The 13,484-nt window shown below is 25.5% G+C and overlaps 2 protein-coding genes across 3 annotated transcripts in view; both read right to left on the bottom strand.

Moving 5' to 3' along the window:
• LOC113556984 (oxidation resistance protein 1) overlaps positions 1-5,420 on the bottom strand; it is a 157,203-nt gene extending 151,783 nt beyond the window's left edge. The window contains exon 1 of the mRNA XM_026962237.1: positions 5,340-5,420. The gene's annotated coding sequence lies outside the window, so the exon portion shown is untranslated. The remainder of the gene's footprint in view (positions 1-5,339) is intronic.
• Positions 5,421-9,136: 3,716 nt separating this feature from the next.
• Positions 9,137-12,913, bottom strand: LOC113556203 (probable serine incorporator). 2 transcript variants are annotated; one of them, XM_026961012.1, is made up of 9 exons: positions 12,659-12,913; positions 12,426-12,587; positions 12,154-12,362; positions 11,866-12,075; positions 11,717-11,801; positions 10,421-10,604; positions 10,167-10,346; positions 9,933-10,101; positions 9,137-9,846 (listed from the first exon to the last, which is right to left on the bottom strand). In XM_026961012.1, exons 1-9 carry the CDS (start codon positions 12,692-12,694, stop codon positions 9,711-9,713), a joined length of 1,371 nt encoding a protein of 456 aa, XP_026816813.1. In that variant the 5' UTR covers positions 12,695-12,913; the 3' UTR covers positions 9,137-9,710. The 2 variants fall into 2 exon arrangements, with proteins under 2 accessions (XP_026816813.1, XP_026816814.1); XM_026961013.1 differs by having other exon boundaries at positions 9,933-10,098; positions 12,659-12,694.
• Between the last annotated feature and the right edge of the window lie 571 nt (positions 12,914-13,484).

Below are 13,484 nucleotides of genomic sequence, written 5' to 3'. Positions count from 1 at the left end.
TTTGAATTCCGATGTACCAATCTTATTATAAATTCAAACGAATAGTTTCTTAGTTATGAAAATGTGTATGCTAAGGAAAATAATCCATAAAAATGGCTTTAAAAAATATTAAACAGTCATTATATTGGATCTAGTATACTTGGATATTTATAAAAATTATAAATATATATAGATTAATATAAAATTAATTATTGAATTATTATTATTAAATTATTGAAATTTTCAAATTATATACTATAGTCTCCATATCTTCCAAACGTATAACGACATTTTTAGAGAAATTATTCGCTAAATAATATACAGTAGAAAAGAATTTCATTTGAAAAATAGAAAATTTTATTACCTTAGAATAACTCTTTAAGTAATACAAATAAACCTCGAGAATTTTAAAATATGATTTTTAAGTATATTTAAAAATTCTAAAAATCAAATTTTGAATAACTACATTATTATAGAATAAAAATAGGTGAGCATACTAGGTGAATCACACTCTATAGCATCACATATGGTAGAGTAGCAGACCTAGGGCACCTTTATTGTGTACCAGGTTATCAAAATTGTATTTTTTTTTTTTTTTTTTTGATAGCCTAAATTCATCTTCAACAATTTTATGATTTTATCCGAGAACTATTGTTTTAACATTTTGAATCATATACAATAATTATAAATACAACTGAGACATATAAAAAAAGTGTGTTTTAAGGAGCTTTTATAGGAATTTTAAATTCTGGGATGTGCCAAAAGATAAAGTTTAAGAAGTTAGAAAGGCATAAAAAAATAATTATACGAATTGTTAAAGTTTAATTTTCATTTCATATTTAATAGGTAGTCAATACCTATAAGTAATTCACTGTGTGATTAGTAAATAAGTTTTAGTTTTATTTGTTTTAGGTATAAGTACATAGAATAATATACAATAATACCACTTATACCTTAACTAGGTACCTACCTATTTAAAAAATAATTTCCTAAAATGTTGTGATGTCTACCCTATGTGAATGTATTAAAAACACTCCTGCGGTAAACAATATTATTGTATAAGCGCAAACACGATACACAAATAACTATAAGTGGTTAATTAAATATTATTAAAACTACCTTCCGGCAGTGACTGATACAAGTGTTGGTTGTAAACGCCCCGAGTCATTTTATAATTTTAATATTTTTTTAACCTATGATATATTAAGTTAATACCTAATTAATTTAAAATTTTGAACCAACAAGAAAATTTGCCATATCCAAACACGTTTGTCTTCTTATTGTCGAACGTAAATACTTCGAAAAAAAACTTTTCCTCACATGAACTGCAATGAACATAGATAGGTACAATAGATTATGTTTCTATAAATTACTTTATTACTTAAACCGCCCCAGTTACCGCCCTTAATCCATCAAATAAGCTGTTGTTATTTTTATTATTTATACAGCAATCAAATGTAAATATTGTTAAAATTTATTATTAAGGTTATTAAAAAATTGCTTTAACCTAGTTAATAATATAGCAGGTATTTATTAGTTTACTATTAGATATTTAATTTTTTAAATATTATATTCTCATTATAATTTCAGAAATTACCACAGGTTATTATTTTATGAATGAATTAAGTAATATTTTGTGTATTTTAAAACTACAAGTATACTTAATAATTATTAATTAAATTATTACATTCATAAATATAATACAATATATATTATTAACTATTAAGAAGGGCTGATTTTTATAGTTCGTTATGAAAATTATTTTAATTAAAAATTAGTACCAAGATTAAAAGCTTTAATTTAAATAAATAAATAAATAATTATAATTTATTTTAAATTCAATTTAACGAATAATATTCTTAGTTTTTAACGTGTACAATGTAAATAGGGAAGGATATTCTTTAGTCTCGAGGTATGGACAGAAACAGATAAAACGCCTGACACCATTACCACTACATACAATGCTATAGCGGGCTCGTTTTTGTTGGTTAATTATCTTCTAGTACAAAAAGTTTTTGGCAAGTCGTTTTTGCTTTTTTAATTAATATTTAAATGAGCCTGTTCGGGTTGAACGTTTTCTGTTTAATAATCTATTGTAGCAGACAGTAATCGTAAAGTCAATAATCTCAGTATCAGCTAGGCCAGATTTTAAAAAACTTAAATTTTGTAAATATTTATGTCCATCAATTTAAATGACATGAAATTTCTAAAATATATGCAATACATTCTTTTACCTTATTCTTCATCATTACATCTTTTTCTTCATAAACAATTTTGATTGGGTATTTTATTAAAAAAAATTAACTATCACAACTTATTAGAACATTCTCCTTTTCCTTAAATTATAGTTTTACTTAATGAAATATTCAAAGAGTAGTAAAAAAATTACAAAAGACTTAAGTTAATAACAGTAATAGTATAGAATATTATAATATTTTATGATATTTGGCAAAATTAATTAACATTACCATATTACTAATACACAAATCCTTGGAATCAAATTTAATAAATCTATTACACAACATCTACTTATATTTAATGAAGAGGTCATCTTAAAACCTACTATACAGCAGAGCAATTTCTTGTTTTTAACATTAATAGTTAATATAGTATATAAACATTAAAACATAGGAATACTAAATTCATAAATGTAATTTGAGATATTCAACTATTTTATATTAACAATTTATGGTATAATAACTATTATTTATTATATAGAGTATAGGTTCTATCAATAAGTTATCCTAATTGTTTTTAAATATTTTTCAAAATATTTTGTAGGGTAAAATATTAAAAATAATTTCCTCTAGTTCAAAAGAAATAAAAATACAATTACTCGTGTCCAATTTTACTGTAGAACTGTACATCTTTTATTAACTATAACTTCATCCAAAAACTAAACAAATATTTTAATTTTTTATTATTTACAAACAATAATCTTATAAAATTGTTAAAACTCTAAACATACGAATATATTATGGAATTTCCCAAGGCATAGTTAAAATCCCCTTTTATTCATATTTTTTTATAAATTATCTTTTAAAAATACAAACAAATAATAATTCCAAATTATTTAGTTTTATCAATGATACTATTAACTGTCCATTCATTAAAATGTGTATCTACTTGGATTTTTATACAAATGTATTAGTTTAGTTTTTAATTATTAGTTAAAAGGGATAGGCCAACCTTAATTATTTTATATATATTTAAAAAAGCACAATATACATTTATTTGCTCTTAAAAAAGAATTATCTATTTAGTACAATCTTTTTATTCTTATGGTATATCAATTTAGGGAAAAACTTTTAATAATCATTTAAATAGACTAAATGTTACTATAAAATATTTATTGAATTCGTCTATTTTAACTAGTACTACAATAATAATATATAAGGCACTTAATGTGAATAATTTTAATTTTATTTGTAATTTTTCTGTTTTGAACCGATTATATAAAAATAAAAATTTAATTCCTATTTTCGATCATAAACATAAAACCAGATTTAAACAAAATATCCATTTACGTTTATCTAATTATCCAAGCAATTTTGCCAAAAATGTGTAATTAATTCATTTTTCTTTGTTTAAGTTAATTTTATTTACTTTTATATAAAGAGTAAATAACTCAAAAACTGCTCGTCCAAATTTCAATTTTTATGTATCGAAATATTACAAAAATATTCTGCTTCAAAATATAAAATTAACAATATATGCTGTTATTCAAAAAAGTAAAAACTTAAAAATTACAACGATAAAAAATATTAAGATATATAGTTTTTCAATCTTGTTTTATTTTGACCGGAAATAATGAAAACAATTTTTTTAAAACGTTAATAGATTTTGAAATAATTAGTGTTGTTCGTTGTTCGATTATATGCTAATATTTATCATTTGTAAAAGATTTTTTGATAGTAATAAAAACTATTATTATTATTATTATAGTATATAAATAATGATTATCAATATTCTTTGTTTATATGATTGCGATAATAAATATTATAATAAACTATAATATAATTTACAAAATATTACTCAAAACCCATCACTAAATTCGTGTACTAACAAAATTAGTTTTGTTTATTAATTTATATTATAAAGTAATAGATATGTATGGTAAGTAACCAATGAGTAGCTAAAAAAAAGGTTTTTCGTATTTATTTAAATTTAACATTTATAAACATTCAGGTCTTCAGGAATTTGATATATTTCATTTTACACTATTTGTAGATTATACTAAATTTAAACTATAAATGAAACAAGTTTTTAATTATTTTTAAAGAATACTAAACAATAACAATGTATTATACTATATGAAATTTCTATGGAATGTATGGCATATTTAAAAACTCTTTCCACTAAATTTCGTATTTTAAATTAAATTTAAATATTTCAAGTTATGTACATTGTACATCAATTAATTTTAGCACAGAGGAAAAATAATATAATATTATCATAAAACACGATTTTGACTTTTTGAGTATAGTTAAATTAAAAATATATATAAGTTATAAAACACTTAAATATTAATATTTGTACTAAATATAATAATATATTCATGTTTTCATTTGAGTATTACAAAATTAATTACTTAAAATTAAAATAACGGTTTAAACTAAATACGAGTATATTATAAACTAATAAATAATAGTTTTTCATTATTAATCCTTTCAAAAGAAAAAAATGAATATCTAACATTCCTAAAACATTGTTCATTTGTATAAGCATTAAAATTTTTTTCGACTAAAAAATGTATTAATATTCTAAAATAAAAGTAAGCATCTACTTAACTATTTATCAATTTATAAACTTTATATTATTTAATTTTTTTATCAAGTTAAAATATAGTGTTCTTAAAAAATAAGTTATTTTTTAATCTAAATCATGAGGTAATTAAGTACAATTCCATACTAAATTTATAAGAGCAGCAACAACATTAATATATTTTTTTTTATTTGTAAAACATTTGTCAAATCTCGTTAAATAATAACTTTGATTTCATTTATTTTTGGATAATTTATATAAGTAATTAAATAAAATACAACACTTTTAAACCCTAAATCATAAATACACTGCATTTAATAAAGCTGAAAAAAATCTTATAAAATAAAAAACTAAACCTAACTTTATTTCCATGTTCTATACTTAAAATAATGATATACAGATATTATTAAACTTTTTTTATTTATCGACAGCGAAGATAGACAATCTAAAACAGTCAAATACCATTGATTTATTAAAAATAAACCTCAAAAGTTAAATCAAATCTATTCTAAAATTTCTAATTTCCCACTGATAAATACAAACAATTTGAAACAATTTTTTTTCAAATGACTTCCCACATCAAAGTACTATAGTACCTGATATTATAGTCTTACGAATCATGTCCCGTCGAGCTGGTGTACGGTCGAGTCGGTGTGACGTTCACGATTCGGCGTCCGGATGGAAACTGCGGCGGCCCGCGGCCCCTTCAGGAGGGAAAGACGTGCTGGAAAAATCGGGACACGAAGGGGTAACAACTTTTGTATCCGGTGGTGACCGGGTTTCCCGCACGTAGCGCCCGCGTAGTAGCCCGCTCCACACACTCACCGACATTTTGTTTCCCTTCGTCCTCTCTATTTAATGTTGTGCTCTAGTATATGAGATGGACGATATATTGCATGTATATTATATACCTACATTTTATATGTATAAATGCATACACTTTACAGGTTATCTTAAAGCGTTTGTCCCGTTTGTGATTTTATGACTTATTAATATTATCAAAATATTATTTAAGAGCCATGGTTTTGTAACTTAATAGATATACTATATATATATATATAATTCCATTACATACATTCTGACAGGGCCGGATTGGTTTGGCGAGTTACCGAGTAAAACTCGATAGGCCGCTCAAAGTATGGACTGGTTTTGAGTGTTTGATCGTATTTTTTTTTATTATTATAGTGATAAAGTAGTACAATTATTGATAGAAAATATAATTGATTCGAATTATTTAAACTGTATAATAGCTGTAGCTGCTGTCACGTACACAGAGGGATGTTTTGGGTGTTCAGACACCCCCTGAAATACTTGGGTTTTTGTATGATTATTTACTTATTCAATTTTAATGTTAATTTTGTTATATCAATGTTTGTATTTTAAGAATAACTAATTTTCATACACTTTTTTTGTATATTTATTAAAAAAAGTTCTACTTTCAATAACTGATTTTCAAAAACACCCACCAAAACTTTTATCTGTATACGTCCCTGTGTAGCTGTAATCAAATGTTAGAAATTCTAAAACTAGGTGGCCGATATCTTGCCAATCTGGTGCTATCAATTCACATAGGTACCTACTCAAAATAAACATTTATAAATTTATTTCTTGAAAATAATCCAAGATGACCAATGTGCCATGCAATGTATGTAGTTTCAAAAAACTTACTAGCTAAAATGACTATGTAAATATTAAGAATACGTTATATTGTACCTGCGTGTGTTTTCTCAATCTTCCTAACACATAACATAACAAATTTATCATTCATCAGAATCCTTTTTACTTTGTTATTCTTAAAATTAGAATGAAAAAAAAAAATTACCCACTGAGTCCCCTTTAACGAATTCTCGGGTAAGTTATTAATATGGTACTTAATGTTACACGCTTATAATTACTTAATTTAATTTATGTCTGTAAACCTAATCATTATTCAATTTTAGGATCAGTTTTATAATATTATAATATTTTACTTACAGTTATTGTTCAATGCCGATTGCCGATTGGCGTTAATTCTTTTAACAATAAATAAAATAGTATAATATAATATTATTTTAGTGCTACGCTTACACAAATTATTATAAGTACCTATTTTATAAAAATATAAATGTCAAATTCTGGATACCAAAGGAATGTGTTTATTCTTTCTTCCCGAGGACTGCGGAGAGCCAATGGAAATTAAATTCCGTTAAAAAGGCGGCTACACTGCATAGTGTGTCACGTTTTTTTAATTCAATACGTCCAACGCAAATAACAAAATATCGATGGATGGTAAGTAACTTTACCTACATCTCAACTCGAACCACACGAATGAACGGTGCACTGTGAAAACTCCTATGGTCTAGGCCTCAATAAGGAATTATCTATCAAGAACTAAGAAATAAAAATAAGCGTAACAATGAACATCAGCAATAAAGATACATAATCCACCCATATGTTAATAAATTATACTTTTACATTTTTACCACAATAATCGGTATAATATATTATAGGCGGGTAGTTAGTACTTTACTAGTTAATACAATATTATAATAACCTACTTTGGCACTATAACTACGGCAGCTGTATTTGTACTTTGTACATTGTTCACCCGGCGATATGTCTTTAATCCAAAGACATCTATCGACAAACCATTATTATTTACTTTTCTACGCGATAAACACTATTTGGGTACCATTTTATAAGTTGACAGTTGACACAGTGAGGCTTAGGAGTGCCCAAAAATCAAGTGACCTGGTGAACCTTGAATGAACAAATAATAGAAAGTAGTTTTATTTGTAGGTATTACCTATACCTATGTTCTTTCACATTTTATAATTATTAGGTATCAACATTTATATAAAATTGTAAAATCATTGTTTTTAAAATATAGTTGAATTTGATGACAATGAACTAGAGTGCACCATTGAATTTTTTTCAATTCAATACCTTTTAATTTTATTTTTTCGTTTTGGAACCGACGACACTGAGGAAACATTACTTCCATGACGCTCCATCGGTTAATAATTTAATATGCAAACAATAATATTATTCACACATTCATGGTCTTTCCTCGAGAAACAACAATTCAATTTAGTAGTTTTGTAGTTAGGTGCCTAAAGATTATAATATTATGATCAGTCTGATTCAAACTCTGTTATCATCAAACTTTCGATTGTCAAGTGGAAAGGGAGGAAGTGGTATTTAAGTGTCCAAAATTATAGTTACACCATTGCCTAGTGTATAGTACTAGATTCTTGGTAGTCAGGTAGAGATACCCATGGACGCCGCGAAGGGGGTGCACTTGCACTCCCTGACCATTCAAAAAAAATAAAATAAATAAAAAATAAGAAAAATTGAATGGTATTGAAAATATTTAATTTTGCATAATATCTATATTATATCTATTACTTATTTTTCTAATAGTAGCCACTAGTCTGCATTACTTTGTAGCCGTAGAAAAAAACTAAAATAACTTTTTATCTTCGTATAATTTCAACACATATTTCTACGTATTTAACTTAAATAATTTAAGCATTATTTAGAAATCAGTGTAAACTATGCACAATTCACCCCTCTGACAAAATTCCTGGCAGCACTTATGAAGATACCAATATACCAAATGGTAAATACTAATATTATAGTATATAGGTACACAGAAACCGAAAGTACATGACCTACATGTCATGAAAATATTTTCAATATAACAATAAAAATATTAATAATAAAAGATATTATTTCAAAATTAATTTATTATTAAAATAATTAGCAAAATTATACTATATTATCAATATTAATAATTAAATAAATAAATGAAACAGATAACTTTTATGGGACTTTAGGTTACCCTATATAAAATTATATATCTTATGTATGAACACTGTTCAGTACATTTATTGTGTATCATTAAGTATAGAACTTTTCCCAGCATGGATGATTTTAATTGTCCTAAAAAATTTCATTTTAATATAATAGGTATTCCAGTTTTCATATAACTGTACTTATGAATACTGTAATTAGGGTATTAAATTTGTAAGTAATGATAAATTGATAAACTGTCAAATTCAAAAATAAATCTGGGTAGTTCCTCAGCATAGCATAAGTATCATCAAGTTGTTGGTTATCCAAAGTAAGTATTGAAACATATTTATTATTTACATGTTTGTAAACATTTGTCTATAACTTATGCAAAATATTATGTTTATATTTATTATTCTATGAAAATTAGTACACTCAATAAGCATATTACATTTACCTAAGCCTGCAACAATTATAAATTAAATATGCATCTAAATTATAATCAATTTTGTACGTTTAAACCTATTGGAAAATGGAGATAGATCTTAAATAAAAATTAATAAAATAAAAAACAATTATTAAACTCAATAAATGTAAATATATATTTAAGTACTATATACTAAATCGTAATAGATTACATAACTGAAATAAAATAATTAAGTATGTATACATTTATTTAACTTTTATAATATCACAACATAATCAATAAAAAAAAAATTAACACATTTATGTAAGCAATTTCATAAAATACAGTTTAATTTTTTTTTATGTTTTTAACTTTAATTTTTTTAAATAAAAATGGAATAGTGTTAAACAATATAAAAAAATTGTTAATTGTTCAAGTGTTCAAGTGTCATCTATAAACAAATCTTATACATAAATTAAAGTATTATAATACTTTTAATCATAAAATTATTAATCACATAACCAAACTTTAAGCAACTAAATACAAATTAAATTTATATAACAAATTTGGTTTTAATATTTACCAATGTTGATCATGAATACTTAGAATTGATTTAATCGTGGTAGAATATACAGGAATAATTTACCATAGTTAAAACATATTGCTTAACTATTACAAAAAAATTAAATAATAATAATATGACATTGTATAGATATAGAATTATAACCAAAAATATTAATAGATGAGCTTAAAAGAACTTATTTAATACTCTTAATGATGATACAGTTTAAAATTCACGGTCTGGTAATATAATTGGTGCTACTAATGTCCAAACATAAAGTCCAGCACAGACCCAACAAGATAATATTTTAATCCATGTAGAAGCATAATCTGGATGAAGGTTTTCTAAGCTAGAGTTAGGTCTAATTGAAAAAAAATTTAGATAATATTAACATATGATACAATTAGAAAATTGATAAACTACAAAAATATTTTTTTTTATACTTACGAGTACCAATTTGTTAGTGTCATCATTAGGAATAAAGTGGCCATTGCAAATGTGAAGTGATAGAATGACCATGAATAAGCAACTCCTTCTTTTTCATCATCAAATAGTTTACCAGAATTATCATCATTACCAGACACTGGACCTCCTTCAAGATCACTATCATTGCCTACTAAAATGGTTAAAATATAAGTTAACAGAATAATATTAAAATATTCAACACTAATTAATACTCACTTCTTTCTGTAGAATTACTCATGGAGAATTTTGAGGATGATCCTGTTTTTATAGCAGAATATAATACAAATAAAACAAAAATGCCAATACTGACAAAATTTTCTGAACCAAAATGTACTTTAGAACCATCTGAATTAGATAGACTCAGGATTTCTGCCAAGCTCTTATTACATTGAGTTTCTAAGATTAAAAATTGAAATATTTATACTATAGTATACTTGTATATATTCAGATTTTTTTTAAACAAAATATACCTGGACCACTATTGAGTGCCGACCAAGTAAGATACACCACATACAAGCTAACAATGGATGATTGCAATAAACCAGATTTTTCATGCACACGTTGTACACATGAAGTAATTGAAATTGAACTAATAACTAAGCATATTAAAACTGTTAATATGATAAAAAATTTGTTCAAAGCACATCCATTTTCCTAAAAAATTGCAATATCATAATAAATATCATAAATTATGAGAATGATAATGTAGGTACTAATCAAAATATTTTAATAAATTTATAAGTCAACAGTGTTATTGCATGTATTATTTGTTAAGTAATCAGCAATTACAAAACTATAACTAAAAACTATTTGAAACCAACACTATTTATACAAATGTACTCGTGGATTAAATATTTATTTTATGGTGCGAAGTCAGATCCCTTTATTGTTACTTCCAGTGTACCCCAAAATGCTCATCTATTATCGCCTTTGCTCTTTTCTATATTTGTCAATAGTACTAAGTCTATGCTTCAATATTGTAGCCTACTATTGTTTTACTGATATGAAGCTATTTACAAAAATTAATTCTTTGGAGGACTGAGAAAGAACTTTATAAAGTTATTGTGATAAATTTGACAGTTGGGCGTAGCACTTGGCTTGAAACTCAATATTGATAGATGTCATTCTATTTACTCACCATCTCTATTGGTACCCTATCTATCCCTATGTTCACACATTAACTCCATAACATGCAAAACTTATAAACTCCTGGGATTCATAAAAAAAATTCAATTAATTTTAAAATTGCCAATTTGCTTAAATTTCTTTACTGTGCTCTCGTCAGATTTATTTTTGGATAAGACTCTGTGGTTTGAGATCTAAAAATTCCCTGTTCCACTCATAGCTATTCCCCAATAATATCTAAGATATAATTTTTTTTTTTTTAGTTGACTACTGACTAGTATAACTTCCATAATATTACTTTCCTCAAAAATCCCATTGCATCTAATATTGATCTTGTCTCACTTCTTAGTTCTTTCACTTATTAATTTTAAAATGTTTTCACCAACTACATACCAAAGAATTTCTTTCTACATTACACTCTACACGACTAATTATAAACAAACCAATTAATAGATTAATGAAATTAGCAAATGAAGACCCTCGTTCATCTATATATTCAGTAGTAAATATTAATTCTTAAGCTAGAATATGTTGCTTTATCACTTGATGTCATAATATGTACTATATTTACTAAGGCGCAAGCCTGTTAAATAAAATAACATAACATAAAAAAAAAATAATGAAACAATGTTTATTTTTACCTGGGTAAAACTGTGATACATAATAATAAGTCCAGTAATTGCAAGTCCATATGATACTACTGTAGTAAATAGTAATGCAAAATACCTAAAAATTACCAATTAGAAATTTGTTAAAACATGTTATTACTTGTTATTAACATAAAACTTACCATCTTTTATCCTCAGTTTGTTCCCATTTGTCCAGCCATGATTCAGCCAATGAATGGGCAGAATCTAAAACTTGTACAAACTGGAGGATGAGATAAATGAAACCTCCAATCATACCACAAATCATCCATATGTGACTAAAGCTTCCTGGCGGAATGAAAAATGAACCAACAATACCAGCAAACACAATAAGATATTTTAAGCCCCAAAATCTAATTAAACAACAACAAAAAATTGATTATTATTATTTTTTTATGCATGAGCAAAAATAAAATAAAATAACTTTGTACCCATTTTGTATAGGAGCTCGTCCATCCCTGGAATCCTTCACACCCATCATAATAAATGACATGAGAGAAAAGAATATGAACATGGCAAAACAAATTCTATAAACTGCCATGTAACCGACAGCATTTTTACAATCGATTGAAACACCGGATATATTATTGACAAAGTTACTAGTTAAGCCAGAGTTATGATCACCTTCACAAAATGGTACCTAGACATAAGACATTGATAACATTTACCAATTACTAATAGTCAATAAAAATAATCAAATCACTTTTTGTAAAAACGATTGGAGTCCAGGGGCAAGTGTGATACAGCTTAATATAATAGCTACAAGTAACATGAGGCCATACATCACTTTTGTCGACGTTGAATTGCCACATGACGGGCAACACGCAAAGAGAGAGCATGCTGCTTGACCACAACAACATGCCAGCTTCAAAAAAAATTAAAATTTCAGCAAAGTTACTGTGACAATGATGTTTAAAAATTAATGGCAACACTCACTTGACCAACTGTGCACAATGAAAATAAAGCACCCATCTTCGACGACGGTTTTAGTTTATAGTGATAGTCGTTTAATCGTAATACGTATCCCTAGTAGAAATATAAGCTACAATTCACTTCTATTCTATTACTGTTCAATGTCTATCTATCCGCTCTCATTAACTACGAAGGGTACGTCGATTGTTTTCTTTGTTCATAAAATGTCAAAGAATAGTATATAATACGCAACTTTTGTTCGATACTGATACAATAATAATAAAACATAATGTTTATTACTTTAATATCAATGGGTAATATTCACTGATAAGGTCATATGGAACTATAATCCTTGAATATCGATTAAACTTGGAAGAAAAAAATGAATACATTTACAATTTACAACCTGATTGTATAATATGACGTCATAGATGTGCCCAGACGACTAAGATTGGATTCTCAACTGTTCTACTTTTTTCACTGACTGTATTGTCCTCACTTAACTAGTTAAATCATAATCTATAATGATTTCTTTTAACAAAACAAAATCATTGACTATTTAATTCTAAATATTTCTTTGTTTTAAATTATTAATTTTTATAAATTACTTCAAATGATGATCGATTTAATCTAAAATTACTATTAAAGTCAGAATCATTTAAAATACTAAAATAGCGACAACATTTTGAACATACTTTTTCACTTTTGGTATGACTTTTTTCACCTAAGACATCAAATATATTTTCATAATCGTTATCACCTAAATAAAAATTGAAAAAGAGTCAATCATTGAATGAAAAGATGAAAAATAATATTAATTATTATAGGTATGTTACTATCACAAATAATA

This window comes from Rhopalosiphum maidis, chromosome 1 (assembly GCF_003676215.2).
Source record: "Rhopalosiphum maidis isolate BTI-1 chromosome 1, ASM367621v3, whole genome shotgun sequence".
NCBI classification, from domain to species: Eukaryota; Metazoa; Arthropoda; class Insecta; order Hemiptera; family Aphididae; genus Rhopalosiphum; species Rhopalosiphum maidis.
The sequence above is the reverse complement of the archived record's forward strand: the minus strand, read 5'-3'. Positions and strand labels throughout refer to the sequence as shown.